Source organism: Micrasema longulum, unplaced genomic scaffold (genome assembly GCF_059751315.1).
Source record: "Micrasema longulum isolate JH-2025_06_02 unplaced genomic scaffold, ASM5975131v1 h1tg002411l, whole genome shotgun sequence".
Classification (NCBI taxonomy): domain Eukaryota; kingdom Metazoa; phylum Arthropoda; class Insecta; order Trichoptera; family Brachycentridae; genus Micrasema; species Micrasema longulum.
Window position 1 is genome coordinate 77,681 of NW_028279558.1, and position 24,436 is coordinate 102,116.

Sequence of the window (24,436 nt, forward strand, 5' to 3'; positions counted from 1 at the left end):
ATTTGACAATGCAGTTTGAAGTTTTAGTGAAATTTGAAAAAACAAATAAAAAAACAGAAGTTAGATTACAACAAGTCTTGCAGCTACTGAGCGCATGGGCAGCTGGAATTCTAGATCCCATTTACTAAATATGGATATTTATTTAACACTTTATATCCATATACAATATATTTACATACAAGGGCGGGCATATTGCCTTAAGGCAATTTCTTCCTACCTACCCAAACCGTTCAGTTTGAGAAAATTATAAATACATGGACATATGGAATCTTACAATTTTTTACAAAAATTAAAAACAAAGATTAGCAAAATAAAACAATATAAAAAAAAAATACTATACTATGAAGAGTGGAGAGGGGATGGGAAGGAAAGAAGAAGGATAAAGGAACAATTTAAATATTTAGATAGTGACATTTCAATCTTGACTTAAATGTGACATTTCAATCTTGACGTAAAAACACCTTTTTAAAATAAATATTTCAAAGCTTGGTAGGCAAACGCCCTGACCACACGAGGCCGACCATAATAATTAGTTTCCCCTCATAATAATATTCAAAGAACCAGCCCCGTTTTCAAATAAACTTTTTTTTATAACACTATCTACTCGGGATTAAAAAGTACTCAACAGTAAACACTGACTGACAGATAGAAATACTTCACATGTGCGCAAATTTCAATTTACTTCCCTTTGAAAAATAAACATAACCTAAACTTTTTCGTGTCAGTTAATCGGCGTTTGTAATTACTGAGAAATACTGTTAACTGTATATTTATCTGTGTAATAATGGCGGAGTTATTAGAGATGTATAATTCTATGTCCGGGTGCTCTTTGTCGGATTTACAAGCCGTTTTGTCGGTCATTTCGGAACATCAAACCGTCAATTTTAAGGTACGAAAACAATGTTATTATTTTTACGGAAAACAATATTACGCTTTGAAATTGTCTAAGTTTGAATTTCAAAATAGAAATTATAATGTTTTATGTTGTTTTATGATACAATTTTCTTTAAATGACCGCTCCAAGGAAGACAGCAGTACACAAGCTATGTATATTTTAGTAAAAACCTAGGTATTATCATACATAAGCATTTAGGGTGGCACGATCAGGTTAACGAAGTTAGTCGTAAGCTTTATAGCTGTTTGCACTCACTTAAAAGATTGCAGAATTTCTTGCCAATTAATGTTAAGCAAACATTAGTCCAGAGCTTACTTCTTCCACTCCTTGACTATGCGGATGTATATTATGCAGATGCTAACTCTGAATGACTTGATAAATTGGAAGGATTGCAGAATGTTTAGATATGTTTTATAAATGATATTGTTGAATGTTTTATTGATGTCGAATTTATACTTTTTACTTATTCATTTTTTTTGACGGCTTACGCCTTTGACAAAGTATAAAATAATATTAAAAAACAATTATAATGAAACAAAACACCCGTACACAGTTTGAAAATATAGATACATGAAATTAAATCAGCAGAAAATATGGAAATAATAAAGAAAAATTAAATAAGAAATTATAACGTAGGTATTTTTATTTTTTTTTAATTTTATTTTATTCAGAAAACATACAGTCATACAAAATAAGTATTAAAAACAACAATTTTTTAACATAAAAAGACCAATTAAGTTTTCATAAATTAAAAAGATATAAACATTAAATGTGACAAAAAATAAATAAATAAATAAGTATTTCAAGTGAGAAAAGAATAATTGTTGACATTTGCGTTTTCCATGGAGGTAATAAATTAAAATAAATAAAAATACCGAATGTACACTCCGAGCCATCCACGCACACACATGATTGCACATATAAAACATACACAAACATATACATTACATGCGGCACATATCTATATAGATAGCATTAACCGCTCAAGATGCACATTCAGCAACTATCCCAAATAATCGACCCCATGAAGAAATTTTCTGTACAAATGCAACGTGCAGTTAGAAATGTCTACATCTACACTGAGGTATGTGGCAAATTAACAATAAATAAAGGGTTTAAATATAAAAAGTATTGAAGTAACAGAGGCGATGTATCATAGCATAAATAGTAACACAAGTATAACACTTAGTACATTTTTATAATCTAGAAAAGAAGTGATTAAAAAGTAACGATTTTAATTTGTATAAAGATAAATGAAAGAAATCTAAGTTTCCATGTTTGTTCGCTAACATGTGGAGCCGTGGAAGAGGCGAGTATTTGGCATAGTTTGAACTATGCAAATCAACAGCAAAAGAAGTATTTTGTCTCGTCCCACGCTGTCTCACATAAAAATTCACACAATTTAAAAGTTCGGGACTGTCAAGAACCAGAATTTTGGTCTTAGGAAATATGACCACATTTCTGATTATCGCAGGCAACTGAAATGGCTCAAAATTAGACAGCGGAGAGACTATCGCTCCCTCTCATTTCTGTTCAATGTACTTCATAGTCCTAACGCTCCTATATACCTCCGTCAACGCTTATCAGTTCATGGTTTACCTCCTTGTTCTAATTCTCGAGGCACTCTCTTAATACCCATCCACAATTCCTCTTTCTTCTCTAACTCATATAGTGTCCATGCGGCTCCACTGTGGAATCATCTCCCATCCACCATCAATGATGTTACTCCATTATCTCTGTTTAAATCACGTCTGAAGAAACATCTCCTTTCTCTTCCTTAATCTCTCCTCCTTTCCTTTTTCCTCTTTCCTCTTTTTTCCTTTTTCCCATTTAGTAATAGTTTTGATTTACGGTAATTTATAAACAAATACGTTTATTTCTATTTTTATATAGCTTTTTAATAATTTTTTTTCTATTGAATATGTTCTGTAACTTGAATTATAAAAATAAAACTTTTATTTTATCGGTTGGTTGGAAGAAATTGCCATCTGGCAATAAGCCCGCCAATGTACAAATAACATTATGTACAAAAGTTAAAAAAAAAAAAAAAAAAACATTATTTAATAATTAACATATTACAACAGAGATGAAGAACATTTAAAATAAGGTGATTTAGAAGTCTAGGCATCTACAGGGCTTATGACCTGTCGTTGACTGGTTTAAGTGGCCACTTTACACACTGTGTGACATTCACCATTCTGCCCATATTTGAATATTTATATTCCTTCAATTCTTTCATCTGTTGATGTTTGTGAAGTTAAAGAGCTGAAACCTTTATTTATGCGGGTGAGATTCCTCTAATTGAATTATTTCATCTGCATACTAGGCAACGCCTGAAAATTTTATTTTTTCAATTTCTATACTTCTTCATGGACCAGGTGGATTTATCAACAATATTTTGAGTTTGTCCAAATTTTTGTAGACAAGAACTGGATTCAACTCCCTGGGGAGCTGTTGACATTAACATATTACAACAGAGATGAAGAACATTTAAGAGAAGGTGATATAGAAGTCTAGGCATCTACAGGGCTTATGACCTGTCATTGGCTGGTTTAAGTGGCCACTTTACACACTGTGTAACATTCACCATTTTGCCTATGTTTAAACATGCATATTTCTTCAAGACTTCCATCTGTTGATTTTAGTGAAGTTAAAGAGCTGAAACCTTTATTGTCGTGAAGAGATTCATCTGACTGAATTATTTCACATACTAGGCAACGCCTTAAAACAATTTTCCTATTTTTATACTTCTTCTTTTACCAGGTGGTTAATTCAACAATGTTCGAGTTTGTCCAAATGCTTGCAGACTGGCTGGATTTCCTCCCTAAGGAGTTATGCATATTTGAATTTATTTCAACAGAGAGGGAAAACATTTTTGGGAAGGGAATATAGACGTCTAGGTATTTACAGGTAAAGTGTAAAGTGGCCACTTAAACCAGCCAATGACAGGTCATAAGCCCCGTGCGTGCCCAGACTTCTATCCCTATGGCAATATCTGTAAAATGTATTTTTAATAATCTTGTTATTTTTTGCTTCTTCTAACTTAAACCAGCCAATGACAGGTCATAAGCCCTGTAAATGCCCAGACTTCCATATTCCCTTGTTTATGATATTCTTCATCCCTGTTGTAATTTGTTATATTTTATATTTGATCGGCTGCCGTCCATCGTTTGTTTCATCATCAGGACAAGTCCATACTGACGGACATAACGGAGCTGCTGCAGCGCGCGGGGACGCGGGCCCGCGGCCTGCTGACGCTGCAGTGCCTGCTGCGCTGCACCGTCTCCTGCGAGGACGTTCTGCTGGAGAAGGCCTCCACTTGGCTGGCCCTCTGCGTCTCCAGCCTCAAGTCCCCGAGAGACCAACCGCTGGCCTATTCCGTCATCGGTAAGGTTTTCTTTCATAATTAAATATTCACACAGGATCATTACTGCGCTTCTTCTGCAGGTAAAATCACTAAAATGTTTTTCCCAACGCTGGCTGACGCAGCAAACTTCCGTCATCATCACCAAAGTACTTTTGAAACGACCCAAATTTTTACCTAGAGTATTCCTCTGTTATCTGATCTCCATATTATGATGTTTGCATCAAGAATGTTGAATCAGTTCAACATCGTTTTTTGAGAAAGATAGGCTGGAGGTTGGGCTTATCCGGAGACCTATATAATGAATAAGAAACTAGCTTCAATAGATCTTCTCTTCAAGACCGTCGAAATAAATCCGAACTTATAGTCCTGTTTTAAATTCTTAACTCGCTCTTTGATGCGCCCGAACTACTGAGCTCGATAAAATGAAATATCCCAACTAGAAACCTCAGACAAAACTTACTCTTTCCTACCGATAACCATAGAACTAACTATGGTTTTCATTCCCCTATGCCCAGAATTCTCAGGTCTGCCAACAAACATACCAGTCTTGATTTCTTTGATAGCAAGTTGTCTTCTTTCATACGATCACTGAATCCAATTCAATTATAAACACCTCTCTCCCGCTTCCACTCCCACAAAGTCCACAAATAAACCATTGAGTCTTTCTAATTTTTTTACAATAATTTTCTACTTATAAATTTGTCCATAAATAAACTCACTATTAGAAAATGGAATCAAGTTGGGGTAGAGTGGGATTCGAACCACGGACCTTTGGTCAGTGAGTCCGAGACACTAGCCACAGGAACACAACCCGATTTTGAGTTTGTCCAATTTTTTGTAGGCATGGACTGGATTCAACTCCCCAGGGAATACTAAAATATTACAACAGAGCAATTTAAAAAAAAAATGCTATTAATTATTTTTTTTAATTTCAGGGTCGCTATTAGAAAAATGTAGCAGTGTACATGAACTGGACAGAACGGTTCTTCAAAATTCTCTTCCGGATTTAGCTGCTTCCTTTGTCAATTGCTCTCCAAACTCGCACATCCAAGCTCTCCAATGTCTACAGACCCTTTTACATCGGTTTGTTTGTATTATTATATTAATTTGAAGCAAGCGGCTTAAAGCTGATATGTTTAATAACAGAGATGACGAACATTTAAGAGACGGTAATATAGAAGTCTAGGCATCTACAGTGCTTATGACCTGTCAATGGCTGGTTTAAATGGCCACTTTACACACTGTGTAACATTCACCATTCTGCCCATATTTAAACATGTATATTCCTTCAATTCTTTCATATGTTGATGTTTGTGAAGTTAAAGAGCTGAAACCTTTATTTATGCGGGTGAGATTCATCTAATTGAATTATTGAGGCTTTTTTTATCAAGTAGATAATTGAATTGGATTTTTTGTATCTTCTACTTTCACTCGTTACCGTCTTCATACCAGTGGCGAGCGGTGAGTTTTTAAATTGGTAAGCTACGAAAATTCTGATAAAATTTCCATAGCGGTAGTATGGCGTATAAAAAACAAGTCTATTTTATATTTGATAAATAATCCAGAACAAATGGCTCCAGCGGCTAATAGTTTTAGTAAAAATATTTTCTAATGTAGCACAAACATTTGATTTAAAAAAATCATAATTACAAAAAAAAAATTGGAACCCCTTAAGAACTCGAACCCATCCACGCAGCTTTTTCGTGTTTTGGGCCAAGCGTCGAAAAAGTCATTAATAAAACTGGATAATTCATTTGCGTATCGGTGTATCTTTGTTTAAGTCTGACTATTATAACTTGTCTTGAAATAAAACACTATTTCTTAATAAATGAGATAAAAACTAAATGCAGTGCTTTATGACTGACATGTTGTGTGGAGTTTACGTGTGTATTTTTTATACCTTGTATGTTATTTCAGCTATTCTAAAGCAAGTGGAGCTCACAAAAGCGCTATTGAAAAATTTCTAGTGAAATTCTTGGATTCTGCAAACAAACGCGTAGTAGTTTATGCAGCTAAATGCGCCCACCTCCTACAGCAGGTAAAGATAATACATATGTATTCGATTTTGAGTGGCCACTTCACACACTGCGTGACATTCACCATTCTGCCTATTGGTAGTTGATTGTTTTTATTTAATGTGTTAATTTTTATTCCATTATGTCGAAAAAATTATAAGCGGCGGCTGAAGGACTCGCGTCAAAGACTTCCTGGAATTTAACAAATAGGACACTGAAGGATTTTACGGTGCCGGGGACTAGGATGTCAACCGGCATCGCCCCTGTAGAGAATTAAAAAAAATAAAAAATTGCCCCACGTTGGGTGCCAATTTGACATAAAATTTAATTTAATTTTTAAAATTAATTTTGCCCCACATTGGGTGCCAATTTGACATAATATTGAATTTTATTTCTAAGTCTTGGTTTATAACATTCACATTTAACAAAAGAGATGGAGAATATTCTACTCCTTCATCTCTTGAAAACATGCTTCCCAGATACACAAAAATCTTCTACTTGTTCAAGACATTCGTTGTTTATATTTATTATGCAGTCAGTAACCTCACTTCCCAATAAATCTTATACATAAATTAACTTAAAAAATAATCGAGTTGTGGTCCCGTGGCTAGTGTTGCGGACTCACGGGCCATAGGTCCGAGGTTCAAACCCCGCTCTACCCCAACTTGATTTCCATTTTCTAATAGTGAGTTATTTAAACCTCTTTGAAAATGGCCACCAAAATTGAAATATTTGGGTAAATTATAAGAACGCTAATATTTCTTTTTAAAAAAAAAAACTAAATAATATTTTTTGTTTCAGGTTAGAGGAGGGGGCGAACAAGGCGTGAACCACAAGATCGCTTGGAAGAACCAGCTGGATATTTTAATAGAGTCCATATACTCTATACTTGCTCAGTTGTATTCACAATCGGAGGATTCTTATGGCATCGATTCTATAGAGTGTTTCTCAGCTAAGCAAAACAACAAGCAGGTAAAAGCTAACATGTTTAATATATTTAAAATCAGTGCACGTCGATGTTAGCTTCTAATAGCATGTGTCCTATCAGCACGTTGGTTTTGTGAAACTGCTATGCTGGAGGTGTATAGTGGAATTTGCATGTTAGCGTCCTGACGAAACCAGTCGACCTAGAAAAGTCGGTAAGTAAGGTCAGTAAAACCGCTCCCTAGTCGGAGCACATGGTGTTCGCAAACAGACTCCATGTATCCCTATCGGCTGCCAGCTCCTGTACGTCCTCCCATGTCAGGTTCGCGTCCCGTAGTTCTGACTTAAACTGCCGACGGACAGTCAGCAGCGATCGTCCGGGGCGTCGAGAACCTGATCGGGAGGCTTCCGCAGTATATGGCCCGGCCAACCGTATCGCCTTCGCTCGATGACAGTTGTCACTGGAATTCGCTGCGTCCATTCTCTTATCACTTCATTCCTCACTAAGGAAAACCACCGCACACCCGAGATTTTACTGAGACACCCATTCTCACAGCTCGATATTTTGCCGTTTTGGGCTAGGGCCCACTAGGGTGAGGTGCCACGTTTCGCATCCGTCGAGGAGAATAGGTGTTATGTGGGTCAAGCGTTGCGTTTATGAACAGACGAGTGTAAAATATGTTTTGCTTTTTTCAGAATGCGAAAGCCGAGTTGAATACAAACATCGGACCTTTGCACGTGGCGCTCAAGAACATTCTGGAAATAAATGATATTGAGGATGGTGTAGAAGATTTTGGAAATCCCGTCATTGTGAAGGCTATAAGGCTCTCTACGCGGCTCCAGAATCTACTAGTATTTGTGCAGTCCATGCTTGTGTACGTACGCATCATTTATTTATTTTATTATATGGGTAAGAAACCGCTTTTACTTAAAATTAAAACGAAACTGAAACATTGTTTCAATTTATTAAGGTACTAATAAAAACTTTAGTATAAATAACGATATATCAAATTACACATCACATTTAAACAAATTGGTTAAGACAGGGTTAAGCTAAAGTGTCAAGCGAAGTGAAGTGAAGTCGAGTAGAAAGCCGGGTCGGAGAGTAGAGATGAGTAAATGCCTAAACGTCGGAGAAGAAGTGAATGTTTTTTTTCAAATGTACACGTTACATACCGTCAGTGCTGCGTGCCCCACCATTCACCCCGCCGAGCGGGCCTAGTCGTCGCATACCGCGCGGAGAGAGAGCGGTAGAGGAGGCCGCCCGCCCGCTCTATCTGTCTCCCTCAGGCGAAACGCGAAACAATGATTATTCAAAAATATTTTTATACTAATTTATAAACTAAATGCCTCGGTATGGAAAGGGCCATCCCCGAAAGTGACAAATACTAGTCTTTATTGGAGGGGTGGCACATTTTCTAACACATACCGAGGTCCCTAATTCTAGTACATAATCTAGCGCGGTGGCGATCCCTACGAGGGCCGCTTTCCCGTATTGACGTCCGTAACACAAATTAAGGCACAATTTTGACAAATCAAAAGATATTCTAATTTTACACATAGAAAATAAAGGTCCTAAGTTGGATATATTGGAAATTTTAGCAATCAATGAATTTTTTATTTATTTTAATTTAAGAAGATACATACCTGAACAGAAAATATAAAAGGAAACTTTCGAGAAAAGAATATGGAAGTCTTGGCATTTACAGGGCTTCTGACCTGTCATCGGCTGGTTTAAGTGGCCACTTCTGTTTGAACATCCGTATTTATCAATTCTTCCATTCGTTGATTTTAGTGAAGTTTAGAGAATATTATTATTACTTTTAGAATTCCGACACTAAATAATGAACACTCGCATTGGCAGATAGTAAAAAGGGTCAACACATTTCGCAACAAATTTTTTATGACTTTCAAACTTGTCGGCTTGTTGTCTTACATTACTGTTTCTTTAGCTTGACGGCGTTGAATTGTGAAGATAGCAACACACCCTGAATCAGCGGGTGAAAGCTAATACTGGAAGAAATCATGAAAAAAAAAGACTTTTTTACAATTTCGTCTAAAATTAAAATCTCACAGATTAGACTAATAATTATATTTCACATTAGAAAAGGATTTGAACAATAATGTCCCTTTAATTAATAATCCAATAACCTTTCAATATAGCCCTTTGAACGATATTTCATCGTAATGTTCAACTTATAGTAAAATCAGACTCTGCCAATGTGATTTTGATCATTTCAGAGATCCATTCCCCGTAAACAAGCGAATCAACTGCAGATCGATTCTGTCCCTTTTGATCCGGTGCCAGTCAGCAGTGAGTGGTAAGCCCTCGCCAGCGAGTATGGAGTCGTCCCTGCACTGCGCCATTTCCGACACCCTCAGAGCTTTGACCTTTTGGTGAGTTCACATGATTTTACCAGCCATAAATAACTTTTATAAGTTGTGTTATATTTTGTAATATCTCCAAAGCTATACAATGTAATTTGTAGCTCCTAAGCCTTACAACGTTAACTACAAAGCTATACAACGCGGCCTCCGTGGTGTAGTGGTCGAGACACTTGACTCACGCACGGAAGGTTCCGGGTTCGATTCCCGGTGAGAACACAAAAATTAAAATGTGATTTTTCTCAAGCCTGTGTGTTCTGTGATGTAATTCACCACTATAATTGGGCCTCCTGGCCTTTTGTGATGCAAAAATAAATGTAAAAAAATAAAAAGCTTCAAAGCTATACAATTTAAAAACTTCAATGCTATACAATGTAATTTGTGGCTAAAAAGCAATACAATGTAATAGCTACTGAGCTATATAATATGGTAACATAATAATAATAATTATGGATAACTTATATAGCGCCATTTTTGTAATATAATACCTCAAGGGCCAAACCTCAACCCTCAACCCCAAAGCTATACAATTTAATTGCCCTAAATCTATACAATTCAATAACTCCAATGCTTTACAATGTAATAGCTACTAAACTATACAATGTAATAGCTCCAAAACTTTACAATGTAATAACTACAAAGCTATACAACGCAATTGCTCTAAGGCTATACAATTTAATAACTCCAATGCTATACAATGTAATAGCTACTAAACAATACAATGTAATAGCTACTGAGCTATACAATGTAGTAGTCCTAAATTTATACAATTTAAAAGCCCTAAATTTATACAATTCAATAACTCCAATGCTTTACAATTTAATAGCTACTAAACTATACAATGTAATAGCTCCAAAGCTTTACAATGTAATAACTACAAAGCTATACAACGCAATAGCTCCAAAGCTGTACAATTTAATAAATCCAATGCTATACAATGTAGTAACTACTAAGCAATACAATGTATTAGCTACTGAACTATACAATATAGAAGCCCTAGAGCTATACAATTTAATAGCCCTAAATCTACACAATTCAATAACTCTAATGCTTTACAATGTAATAGCTACTAAACTATACAATGTAATAGCTCCAAAGCTTTACAATGTAATAACTACAAAGCTATACAACGCAATAGCTCCAAAGCTGTACAATTTAATAAATCCAATGCTATACAATGTAGTAACTACTAAGCAATACAATGTATTAGCTACTGAACTATACAATATAGAAGCCCTAGAGCTATACAATTTAATAGCCCTAAATCTACACAATTCAATAACTCTAATGCTTTACAATGTAATAGCTACTAAACTATACAATGTAATAGCTCCAAAGCTTTACAATGTAATAACTACAAAGCTATACAACGCAATAGCTCCAAAGCTATACAAATGAATAACTCCAATTTTATACAATGTAATAGCTTCTGAGCTATTCAATATAGTAGCAATGATGAGTAGAAATGATGGTGACGATGGAAGCATTTTGAATATTTACAAAAAATGTATGTTTTTCTAGCTTGAAAGGAAACATATTGCCATACTCTTCACTGTTGATGAAAATGGCGTTGCAGACCCTGGATTGGAGCAAGACAAAAGATCACCATTTCGGGATCAAACCATTAAAGTGAGTAGTATTCAAAAATGCTTCATTTAAAATATGTGACAATCTTAGCAGATATTTATAAAGGACCGAGCTGTGGTCCCGTAGTAGTATTTTCGACTCACGGACAGGAGGTCCGAGGTTCAAATCCCACTCTAGCACAACTCGATTCCCATTTTTCCAGCACAGGTTATTTGCAACTTTTAGGAAATGGTCTGAAAATTTAAATAATAATTATAGGCTTATAACCTATCATTGGCCGGTTTAAGTGGCCACTTTACACACTGCGCAACATTCACCGTTCTGCCTATATTTGAACATGCAAATTTTCTCAACTCTTCAATGCAAGGCAATGCATGATAAAGGTTTCAGCTCTTTTACTACACAAAAAGTCAACAGATGGAAGAGTCGAGGAAACGGGGATGTTAAAACATAGGCAGAATGGTGAATGTTACACAGTGTGTAAAGTGGCCACTTAAACCAGCCAACGACAGGTCATAAGCCTTGTAGATGCCTAGACTTCTATATTACCTTCTCTAAAATGTTTTCCCTCTCTGTTGCGACAAATTTAGATCTAAATAACTCCCAAGGGAGGAAACCCAGCCAGTCTGCAATCGTTTGGACATACTCAAAACATTGTTGTATTTACAACTCGTTGAAAACGGTCCCCGAAATTTGAATATTTGGGTAATTTAAAAAAATTAAATACGTACATTTTTAAGTGTTTTTATATTTTTTTTAGGAATGTTAGAAAATCAGCGTACAGCGCTCTATCCACGATATTGCGTAGCGTCCATACGCTCCGCCTGCCCAGCCAACAGGGCGACCAAAGCTTCGAGGACAAAATATTTGAACACATGCTGCAGGATATCGTACCCCACAGGGTCACCATACAACTAACAGTAAACAATCAATTTATTTTTGTTCTATTTTATTTATTTATACAGGCATTTTTATTATTATATAGGGCATTTTTAATGACATATTTATACATAGAAAATTATTATAAAAAAGTAGAAAGACTCGATGGTATATAGTAGACTCGGTGGGAGTGGAAGCGGAGAGAGGAGTTTATAATTGAATTTGATTCAGTGATCGTTTGAAAGAAGACAACTTGTTATCAAAGAAATCAAGACTGGTATGTTTGTCTCCAAATGTATATGAAAATATTAATAAAGCGCATCCAGCACCAGCACTGAGCATTTCTTCGTACAAATAAGTGTACTACATTTTGAACATCTTAAACCCAGTGGCGGGATTTTTCTCCTAGAGTAAACTTGCGGATTACACAAATTCTTTGAAGATTCTCGATTTTAAAAACAGCATTTCAAACACTATATCTTAAGGACTATTTTTCTTTGAGATGATACTTTTGACATATGACTCGCAACACATGTGGCGCTCGACGCGGCCGTTTTTGGCATTGTTCATTTTTAGAACACATCGGCCAGTTGACATTTCAATTGTAATGAGAATATTTAATACCGACTGAATTAATTGTGCTATTTTTTATAAACTTTTACATACATAAGTTATGTGTTAAATGAATGGATAATATAGCTACACAATATAATATATCACGAAGTTGCGTAGTTTGAGTTGATTTCATAGATGAGAGTTGTTGTATCACACAGAACCACAGAAAAAATAGCATTTTATAGTATACTAGCGGACCAGACAGACGTTGTCCTGCTCGAACGTTGGCTTGCCTGCTATTAGCTTAGAAATAGTATTTTCTTTGATAAGTAGGTTGATAGTATGATTGATTTCCAAAAGTAAAAATTATTAATATTCAAATATTGAATTTAAGTAGGTACCTAGGTACTTGTTTATGGTTGAATTCCAAACATAAAATAATTCATTTTCAAATATATAATTCTTTTTGCAAATGTCAAACTCGGCTCTTCTCACCAACAGGGGTGCACTTTATTCATGAATGCGACTTTCAAAAATGTATTTAATGTCAGTTTATATTATTTTAGGATTATCAAAAATCCAGAAAAAATAAATAAATGGGATCCATAAAAAGCTAATTTTATTTATTGTGGATAACTTATATAGCGCCATTTTCGTAATAAAATACCTCAAGGTTGTTTGTAAACATTTAAAACTTTTTTTAAACACGAAAAAATAACATCGTTTCATTTTTTTGTCTATGCATTCTCGTCAAATGCCACCCTGGTAGGTTGAAGAAAAAAATATTTCTGCTTCCAACTTTTTTTTTATAGATTCAATTAAAAATTTTAATATCTACAAACACGCACAGCGCAAAGATCTACATTTTGCTGAAAACTGTACGTAAATTGGTTAAGCCAATTAGAAGTTCAGTGACATCAGACGTACAGAAGAATTATATATACAGGGTGTTCTTTAAACCCTGTCACATCCGAAACCACGATTATCAGTATGAGCAAGAAGACATATTGGCACATTAAAATATTTTTTTAGAACAAATAATTTTTTTTTTTTTTAAATATCAAACAAGGCAAATGGTTGCTTGCTTCTGCAGGGGTGAAACGAGGTGGGGGAAGGGGGGTCTGACACTGCGCGGCGCTCCCCTCACTTCTCCCCTGCAGAAGTAAGCAACCATTTGTTTTTTTTATAATTTATTCAAAAAAAAAAAAAATTGTTTTAAATATTTTTAAAAATATGCTTATATGTCTTCTTGCCCACACTGATCATTGTGGTTTGGGATGTGACATGGTTTAAAGAACACCCTGTATAAAGATATCACTTACATTATATTATGTATCTACAAATAAATTATATTTTTTATAGCTTACCTGTAAATAAAATCCCCGTTTGCCACTGGTAGACAGAGAGGATCGAATGGTACATTTATTTATTTATCGAATATCCCTCTATTTTTGCGTACACTCTTCGCTGCCTCTGCATTCATGCATCTCATGCACGCGCGTCGATTGTTCCCACATTCGACGTGGATTCCTCTCCCAGTTCCGGGATAACCTGCCCTCCGCATTCACGGTGACCTCACACTGTTTCAGGTCAAGACTAATCCCGGTGGAGCCGTCAAGAATATGAGCAAAAAGGCTCGCAGGAAAATGACCATGTCCCAGCTGGAGGCCAGCAGCATCTCTGGCCAGAAGCTCCGGTGAGTATATTTTGCATTTGAAATTTGTTCCAGAAATCCAGAGAAATCTATTGCTTAAGTATTATTATTATGGATAACTTATATAGCGCCATTTTCGTAACAAAATACCTCAAGGGCGCCTTACATAGTGATTATTTTAAATTTGTAATTTAATTAAAACAATTTATTTTGTTGTCACATGCTACGGATTTATTCAAATGATTTAGAGAACAAATGGGTTTTAAGTTTTTTCCGAAACATCACTTCACTCTCACAGCCTCGCACCTCTGCTGGGAGAGCATTCCATGCCATAGTCGATTATTGTAATGGTATCTACGCAGGTCTACCAATGAATAAAATGACTCGCCTACAGGCTGTACTAAATGCCACAGCGAGACTTATTTTTGGAATCTCTAAATTCAGTCATATCACTCCACTACTTTGGGAATTGCACTGGCTTGTTCTAATAGGTTTGTTCTATAGGAACAATACCCTACACTAAACATATCGGATACGTGGGAATAACTATTGCCGAGTTCACAAAGTCTGTTTAATACGGCATTACAAGTATACACTGTCCGTGAATTGTTGCTACGAAACGGTGGCACCTGTCTAGTCATTCTTCCCGGCACCCTGAAGTTGATGAGATATAACAGTTCGGGGCAATCCCATATTGAATTTACAATTTTCAATAAATTTAAAAGGTCTATAATTTTTCTTCTATCGTTAAGTTTTAACAAATTTAATGTTTTTAGTAAAAAATCGTAATTTAAAAATTCATGACTGATTCTAAGTTTAAAATTTATTTACCGTAAGATTTTTTTTTGGACTCTGCTGAGAATTTTGGTGACAGTTGTAGTAAGGAGTAAGGAGTCCATATTGTAGAGTTATAGTCTGACTGGGTTCTCACTAATGAAGTATACATCAACTTCAAAGTGTCTATGTTTTTGAATTCCTCAGTCACACGTAACATGAAGCCTAACACATTATGTTTCCAGATTTAAAATTGAGGGTATGATAGTCTAAAGAAGTGAGATTTTAGTTGGGATCTGAACTGACTGGGACTGTCGGTGATTCGTAAGTTTGAAGGCAATCGGTTCCAGGCAGAGCCGGCGGCGGCAAAAGCTCGACCTTTAAATCTAGTGTTTGGGGAGCGCCGGATTTCGACAAGTTTTCCTCTTCCTGAAGCAAATGCCGACCTAAGAGTAGATTTTCTTTGACATGTATTTTCCCTAATACAAAGGTCCGATAGGTATTTTGTAGCCATTTCACGAAGGGGTTTGAATACTGTCCAGCACAGCTTGTATTTTATTCTCTCTGGGCTTTTTAACCAGCGCAAATCTCGAAGATGTTGTAAGATGTGAGAATATTTTTTCACTCCCGTAATAAGCCTCGCCGCTGCATTGAAAACAGATTGAAGTTTATTAGTTGGATATTTTGCGAGATTTGCGTATATTCCATGACAGTAATCTAGACGCGAAACGACATAAGCATTCACAAGAGCTTTAGTTGCATCTATAGGAATATTTCTCCACACGGATTTGATCTGTCGGAGATGGAAGAAACCGGCACTTACCGTTTGATTGACCTGAGAATGAAGAGAAAGATCTGAATCTAAATGAACACCCAGTAGTTTAACATTTGTACTAGGGGTAAGATCACAACCTGTGATTGAAATTGGAGATTCGTCTAAAAGGTGTTGTCGAATAGAAGCTCAGTTTTAGATGAATTGAGCTTGAGTCTGTTTGATGACATCCAGTTGTTGACGGTTTGGATGCATTGAGACAGACAATTTTTAAATCCTTGCTACGCGAATAATGAATGTCCGCTAATTCAGCAACACGTCTGTATAAGAGAGAGCACGAAGATAGAAGTCATAACAAGAAAGACAGGGACGCCGTTCTGCGGCGGTTGTTGTCGAAAACGGATTCAGTCTTCAGTCGGTTGATGACAGTGATGGGGAACGCACGCGCGTAACATGTGCGGCGTATTTGTAATTTTAAATTTATTTTGCTATAACAGGGCTAAATCATATGTTTATTCGCATAAATTATGGAAAATGAATTAAACAGTATGTCTTCATGTTTTTTCTTTCAAATGTCAGAACTGTAGAATATTCCGTCTTTTACTAGCGGTAAAACGATGTTACATCACCGCGCGCAAAGGGATTATTTACCACAGTCTTTTAAGAGTTCAATAACCATGATTATTATTATTAAAATGTGAAAAAAAAAAAATATTAACACATTACAACAGAGATGAAGAACATTTAAGAGAAAGTAATATAGAAGTCAAGGCATCTACAGGGCTTGTGACCTGTCAATGGCCGGTTTAAGTGGCCGCTTTACACACTGTGTAACATTCACCATTTTGCCCATATTTGAACATCTATATTCCTTCAATTCTTTCATCGGTTGATGTTTGTGAAGTTAAAGAGCTGAAACCCTTATTTATGCGGGTGAGATTCATCTAATTGAATTATTTCACCTACACACTAGGCAACGCTTGAAAATGTTATTTTTTTCAATTTCTATACTTCTTCATGGACCAGGTGGATTTATCAACAATATTTTGAGTTTGTCCAAATTTTTGTAGACAAGGACTGGATTCAACTCCCTGGGGAGCTGTTTATATTAACATATTACAACAGAGATGAAGAACATTTAAGAGAAGGCAATAAAGAAGTCTAGGCATCTACAAGGCTTATTTTCTGTCAATGGCTGGTTTAAACGGCCACTTTACACACTGTGTAACATTCACCATTCTGCCCATATTTGAACATCTACATTCCTTCAATTCTTTCATCTGTTGATGTTGCTGATGGTGAATGTTACACAGTGTGTAAAATGGAAACTTAAACCAGCCAATGACAGGTCATAAGCCTTGTAGATGCCTAGACTTCTGTATTACCTTCTCTAAAATGTTCTTCATCTCTGTTGTACTATGTTAATGTCAACAGCTCCCCAGGGAGTTGAATCCAGTCCTTGTCTACAAAAATTTAGACAAACTCAAAATATTGATAATAAATATTGTCAACACATTGTATTTTGATCCAGGCGCAATGGTGATTGGCCCAACGGCGACCTCGCTACAGCCGCGCTAGAGTGTATGGGCGCCATATTTGCCGCTTCGGGAAACTTCTTCAAGGCAACTACACATCAGGTATAGCAGACGCAGTCAACTCTTATCTCATAATAATTATGGATAATTTATATAGCGCCATTTCGTCAAAAGTCTTTTAAAAATCTTGTTCAAGCGAGCACTTTTTGCTTGAATTGGGATTTATAATCGCTTTGAAGTGGGTACTTTTTATCACAGAAGCCTATTTAAAATATAAATGAGAGCTATATTAAATGTTAATGAAGTAAGGAATGCAGACTAATTTTTGCGGTCATTCATTGGTTCTTTTCGTTCATATGATGTTGAGATGATAAGTATAGAACATACCGAGGTAGATACAGATATGTACCGATGAAGATAGCGTTCATAATTGCGGCCCTGCTCTGTGGCAGCTTATGCCATACAAACTATTTTATATTCTTAAGAAAGAACTGACGGCTACTGCTTCTCTGTATGAGGACGAATATAATATGAATAAATTTGCCGTTGTCAGATTGTCCAAGAGAGCCTGGTCCGCATGCTGTACTCGCCCGGCCACCGCCCGGCGGCCGTCGGCCTCCTCCTGCTGCGCACCCTCGGCCAGCTGCAGCAGAACTCTTCGGGGGGGGCCGGGTCCCCCGCCTCGCACTGCCTGAACATACTCTCCGCCGCGCAGAGCCAAAGCCACATGGGGGTACGCTTGTTTATTTTATTTTCGACACGTTTTCGATTGGCACCCAAGATTTGTTCCTTTCATATTTATAAAACATACGTTCGTCCACTCCTGGAGTGTGCCTACCAAATTTGGAGTTGTCGGAGAAAGTCCAGAGAAGAGGGACTAAAATGGCAGTTTGTCCAAGAAATAAATCATACGAGGATGGCTTAAGGAAGCCCGTTGTAATATGTTGATGTAAGCAGCTCCCCAGGGAGTTGAATCCAGTCCTCGTCTACAAAAATTTGGACAAACTCAAAATATTGTTGATAAATCCACCCGGTCCACGAAGAAGTATGGAAATTGAAAAAATAACATTTTCAGGCGTTGCCTAGTATGTACGTGAAATAATTCAATTAGATGAATCTCACCCGCATAAATAAGGGTTTCAGCTCTTTAACTTCACAAACATCAACCGATGAAAGAATTGAAGGAATATAGATGTTCAAATATGGGCAAAATGGTGAATGTTACACAGTGTGTAAAGCGGCCACTTAAACCGGCCATTGACAGGTCACAAGCCCTGTAGATGCCTTGACTTCTATATTACCTTCTCTTAAATGTTTTTCATCTCTGTTGTAATATGTTAAATAAAATTCACTCAACCGTTGCTAACGGTTCCCCGTTTTATTTCACACACAGAACTGATTTCACATTTACGAGAACTAAACTTAAACCTCTAATAATTATGTGGTCACATCAGGTGTACCGCAGGGTACTCATTTGGGGCCTCCACTTTTCAATTTATTTCTGGATACGCTTTGATAGTAATGATCTTAAATTTTTCAGCTATCTTCGTTTGCGCATTTAGCCCTACACTCCAGTCTGACCTCCATAAGGGGGGCTGTTCCACCGATACTCATCCCCAAAGTTATCCACAGCGATTCTTCCTCGGGACAGGGAAAACCATCTCTAGAACCGCAGTCAGGAGTGCCGCTGACCCATGGGTAAATACGATCACTCTATCCTAAAATCACTTCACAATATGTGCATGTCCAAAACAAATTGAAACTTATTAAAATTAAATGTAATATTGGTCTTTATTTTATTATTTTTCATCCTAAATATCATCTTTGCCTTTTCTGCGTAAATTAAAATACTCGACATCTGGCCTCCAGATATTTGGTATACGGCCAAATACTTGATATCTGGCCTCGGGATATTTAGTATAATAATAATAATAATGTTTGGATAATTTATAAAGCGCCATTTTTGTGTAAATCACCTCAAGGGCGCTGTACAATAAATAAATATCCCAACACGTCTTGCAGCTACAGAGCCCATGGACGGTTGGGATTCTAGTTCCTCGTCTCCAATTATGATAAATTATTATATAAATAAAACACGAGTGATACTTTAATCCACAAATTTGGAATATCCAGTGACCGGTTTCATCGCTTTCGCGACATCTTCGAGACTGGTATCTTTATTAAAAAGTTAAATGTATTTATACAGAACAGAGGTAAGGATACATAATTCAAAGTTATATGTAAGTAAATTAAATAAAGTTATTTTTATCTTAAGGATCATTATCAACAAATTTTCTATGGGTTAACTAATGAATTGATATAATGCTATTTTAATGAGTTTAAGTATTTTATTTTATTTTTGGTGTCTCATCCTTCGTGAGTGTGGTTTTGTAAATAATGATTTCTGAAAAACAAAGGGTAAAAAGTCATTAGTAAAATTATATTACAATGGGTAAAGTAATGGAGAATGCACATGTGTTATCTGTTCATTAAGTAATACCGGTCACTGGATATTCCAAATTTGTGGATTAAAGTATCACTCGTGTTTTATTAATATAATAAATTACAATGAACTTCCATCAAGAATTTTCACTTACAAACTTAAATATGATATATTACAATTATGATGTATATGAGCTAGATAACAGAACGTCTTGCAGCTACAGAGCGTATGGACAATAAGAAGCCCCTATTTACATTTTTATTTTTAAATTTTTTATTTGACAATGAAGTTTAGAGTTTAAGTGATATTTTAAAAACGAAATAAAAAGCAAATTTATAAAATTAGAATTTAGATAACAACAAGTCTCGCAGCTACTGAGCGCATGGACGGTTGAAATTCTAGACTCCATTTACTAAATTTAGATATTTGATAGTTGATAACATTTACATAATATGATACTCGTAGTTAACATCACAAAAAGTCTTGCAGCTTCAAAACGCATCGACAAATGGAATTTCAACAACATAAGAATGATTTTAAAAAGTTAATAATAAAAAATAATTTAAAAAACGCAATAATAATACATTGAGCAAAGAAGTAGTAAGTATGGCAATTAAGTGAACATGTAACAGCACAAAAAGTAAAATATAAAAAAGTAAACAAAGATAGCATTCCTTAACTTATTATTAAGGTTAACAAGACAATAGACAATACCCAAACTCAAACTCGTCCATGTTTTATTTTGGTGTGCAGTAAACAGGATCTATTGTCTTTTTCCTAGTAAATAACTGTAAAAACACTTGGTTCACATTTGGCTGTTCCCTGGGAGATGATAGTAGATGCGCATCTGTGCGCGTAGTGTAGAGTGTAGGTACCAAGGAATATATCCGCTTCTTGTTAATTTTGTTTGTTATTATAAGACGCATGTTTCCCGCTTAAAATTTCTGATTATTATTATTTTATTTTGATTAAGATGTCAGATAAACTTGTGTATTACTTTTGACATTCGAGTAATTTTACGTGATACAGGAAAAAAGGTATCATTTGTATTTTTTAATTAACATAGATAGCTAGCACAGTATCTGACCAAATCACTGTTATTAATAAATTTTATATGTTTTCTTCCAGTCACACAAACGGAGACGTTATAGAGGTCGGAGATTCCATAGAAAATACTTCCGAAGACAATGAATCAGTGAGTGTAATTTATCGTTTAAATAAAAAAAAAATAAAAAAATACTGCAAAAATAAAACTTACATTGCTACTCCAAGCCAAAACTTTTGGAAAGGGAAATCAATGGTGCCAAAAACAAACAATTCGTGACGTCGTCGAGTATGACGTCTTCGGATGTTTTGTGACATCATCGGATTTTTTTCCATCAATGTCTATGGATTTTATAGAGTATCGTAGATAGCTTCCTTTTTCTATGTGTCGTTTGTTTACATTTACGGCGTCCTGTCACTTATCAAATGCTACGAGTTGTGATTTATAACTTTCATGATAAATCAATAATTAAATTTATCATTATCATAATAAATTAATATTTACAAAAGGTTGAAAACCATAAAATAATAAAAGAAATTCGAGATGTAAGATGTAATCCGTTTTCACTTTCATCTGTCAGTGCCTGGAACTGGAGTGTGGAGTGGGTAAGGGGGAAGGGGGGGCTTTAGATAATATGCATAGACAACTCTCCTTATATTTCTATCTGTGGCCTGTGGCGTTACCAACATTAAAATGAATGCATTACTCGTGAATTGTGTGACAAAATTTATTACCAACTTACGAAACGATCGTTTTCAAAAGACCTTATTTTCCAAACGAAAATAATGTTTAAAAATATTCATTATAAGGGCTTATACAGGGTGTTTTTTAAACCCTGTCACTTCCGAAACTACGATGATCAGTATAGGCAAGAAGACATAATAGCATATTTTAAAAAATATTTAGAACATAGAAAAAAATTTTACAAAATGTTTACAAACAACATTAGCTTTTTATGGATCCCATTTTTTTTTTTTTTCTGGATTTTTGATAATCCTAAAATAATATAAACTGACATTAAATATATTTTTGAAAGTCGCATTCATGAATAAAGTGCACTCCTGTTGGTGAGAAGAGCAGAGTTTGACATTTGCAAAAAGAATGATATATTTGAAAATGAATTATTTATGTTTGGAATTCAACCATAAACAAGTACCTAGGTACCTACTTAAATTCAATATTTGAATATTAATAATTTTTACTTTTAGAATTCAATCATAAACAAGTACCTAGGTGCCTACTTATCAAAGAAAATACTTTTTCTAAGCTAATAGCAGGCAAGCCAACGTTCGAGCAGGACAACGTCTGTCTGGTTTGCTAGTATATTATAAAATGCTATTTTTTCTGTGGTTCTGTGTGATACAACAACTCTCATCTATGAAATCAACTCATACAACGTAACTTCGTGATATATTATATTGTGTAGCTATATTATCCATTCATTTAACACATAACTTATGTATGTAAAAGTTTATAAAAAATAGCACAATTAATTCAGTCGGTATTAAATATTCTCATTACAATTGAAATGTCAACTGGCCGATGTGTTCTAAAAATGAATAATCCCAAAAACGGCCGCGTCGAGCGCCACATATGTTGCGAGTCATATGTCAAAAGTATCATCTCAAAAAAAAATAGTCCTTAAGATAAAGTGTTTGAAATACTGTTTTCATAATCGAGAATCTTTAAAGAATTTGTGTAATCCGCAAGTTTATTCTAGAAGAAAAATCCTGCCACTGGGTTTGAGATGTTCAAAATTTAGTACACTTATTTGTATAAACACTAGGAGAATCTTTAAAAAATCTTTTATTTGTAGAGTAGGTTAAATCCGATGTTCCTCCTGAGTGATAATACCGTATTGTTTTATTCGCAGACAACCGGAAGTGAGATGGACGTCAATACGAAAAAACGAAAGCGCTCTCGCCCTTCCAACTTGCGCAAAGTAATCAGCAACTCTAGCGACGTGTCATCTCCCGCTGGGAAGCGAGTCAAAATCGTCGAAGAACTCAAACCGACCGAAGAAATCCATTCCAGCGGGGAAGAGAGTTCCGACGACGAACCGCTCGACGAGACGATCGTCGTGGACGAAAACCTGTCCGACGACGTCGTGATAATGGACGACGTCATCCCGGAGAAGGACGCGTCGTCGAACGACTTGCGGGAGAGCCGAGATCAGAACTGCACGGTCGTCGATTTTGTGAAGAGCAGTCGCGAAATCGACGTGGGCAACATTCCGGACCATTCCAACCCGGAGAAAGAAGTCGCCGCGGAAGTTTCGTCCGAGTTGGGAGCAGCCGAGAGTTCAATTGACTCTCGAGAAAATCAAACAGTTATTGCAGAAAAGGAATGTGAAGTTGTAAACAACGGTACGACCGTCACTATAGAAGAAATGTTGGGTTCGTTTGTGGATGAAGTTAACGAGGAGTTGAAATAAACCATACTCAGTTCATTAAAACCATATTTAAATCACTAATTTTTAAGTTATTTTTCTGTGTACATATTAGTATCCAATTCGAGTTATCATGCTGCGTATTTGTACCCAATTTGAGTTATCACACTGTATTGCTACCCAATTTAAATTATCACACTGTATTGGTACCCAATTTGAGTTATCACACTGTGTATTTGTACCCAATTTGAGTCATCATGCTGTGTATTTGTACCCAATTTGAATTATCACACTGTGTATTCGTACCCAATTTGAGTCATTATATTGTGTATTGGTACCCAATTTGAGTTATCACACTGTGTATTTATACCCAATTTGAGTCATTATATTGTGTATTGGTACCCAATTTGAGTTATCACACTGTGTATTTGTACCCAATTTGAGTCAGTATACTGTGTATTTGTACCCAATTTGAGTTATCACACTGTGTATTTGTACCAAATTTGAGTCATCACACATTATTGCTACCCAATTTGAGTCATTATATTGTGTATTGGTACCCAATTTGAGTTATCACACTGTGTATTTGTACCCAATTTGAGTCATCACACTGCGTATTTCTACCCAATTTGAGTCATCACACTGCGTATTTCTACCCAATTTGAGTTATCACACCGTGTGCTTGTAATATGAAAATACTGACTGATGTAGAAACGTAATTTGTCCTATCCGTACACGTTGAAATTATTTTTAGCAGTAAAAGTAGAATATAATATTAAATTATTTTACAAAATGCTTATTTCTGTTTGTGTTAATAAATATTTTACTGTTTTCGTTGATTGGAAATAAAATTTATACAATAACTATTGTGTGTTTCTCTTGAATGTTTGTAATGCTTGACATATTACAACCGGGAGAAGGAAATACGCAAGTCTGGCATTTACAGGGCGTAAGCCGTGCCATTGGCTGTTCTACGTAGCCATTTTACTCGCCCCGTGTAGCATTTCCTCTGTTTTTCAGAATAACAATACTTAACTGTATTTGAACATAGCTACGCAGAAAGCAGCCAGTCGACAATTTAAAATAAATGAGATTTCGGTGTTATCGGGTGCAGTAAGGTCAATTCTATGTTCCGCTAAAAACAGCCAGACCGCTTTTATACAAAAACCTGTAATAATCACCTTTCGAAAATAGTGTCGATCACAAAAATGACATTT

At 35.7% G+C, this 24,436-nt stretch overlaps 1 protein-coding gene across 2 annotated transcripts; it reads left to right on the forward strand.

Annotated features, from left to right (window-relative positions):
• The first annotated feature begins 636 nt into the window (after positions 1 to 636).
• On the forward strand, positions 637 to 24,083 carry LOC148272263 (proline-, glutamic acid- and leucine-rich protein 1-like). Of its 2 annotated transcripts, XR_015824887.1 has the most exons (16): positions 637 to 889; positions 4,081 to 4,282; positions 5,198 to 5,345; positions 6,180 to 6,300; positions 7,079 to 7,249; positions 7,898 to 8,076; positions 9,443 to 9,598; positions 11,108 to 11,215; positions 11,934 to 12,093; positions 14,197 to 14,303; positions 17,339 to 17,444; positions 17,896 to 18,075; positions 18,883 to 19,040; positions 20,914 to 20,980; positions 22,704 to 23,513; positions 23,668 to 24,083. XR_015824887.1 is itself a non-coding variant. In XM_088240279.1 (15 exons), the coding sequence occupies exons 1-15, from the start codon at positions 785 to 787 to the stop codon at positions 23,262 to 23,264; spliced, it is 2,529 nt and encodes an 842-aa protein (XP_088096405.1). In that variant the 5' UTR covers positions 641 to 784; the 3' UTR covers positions 23,265 to 24,083. The 2 variants fall into 2 exon arrangements, 1 of the variants encoding a protein (XP_088096405.1); XM_088240279.1 differs by having other exon boundaries at positions 641 to 889; positions 22,704 to 24,083.
• The last annotated feature ends 353 nt before the right edge of the window (positions 24,084 to 24,436 follow it).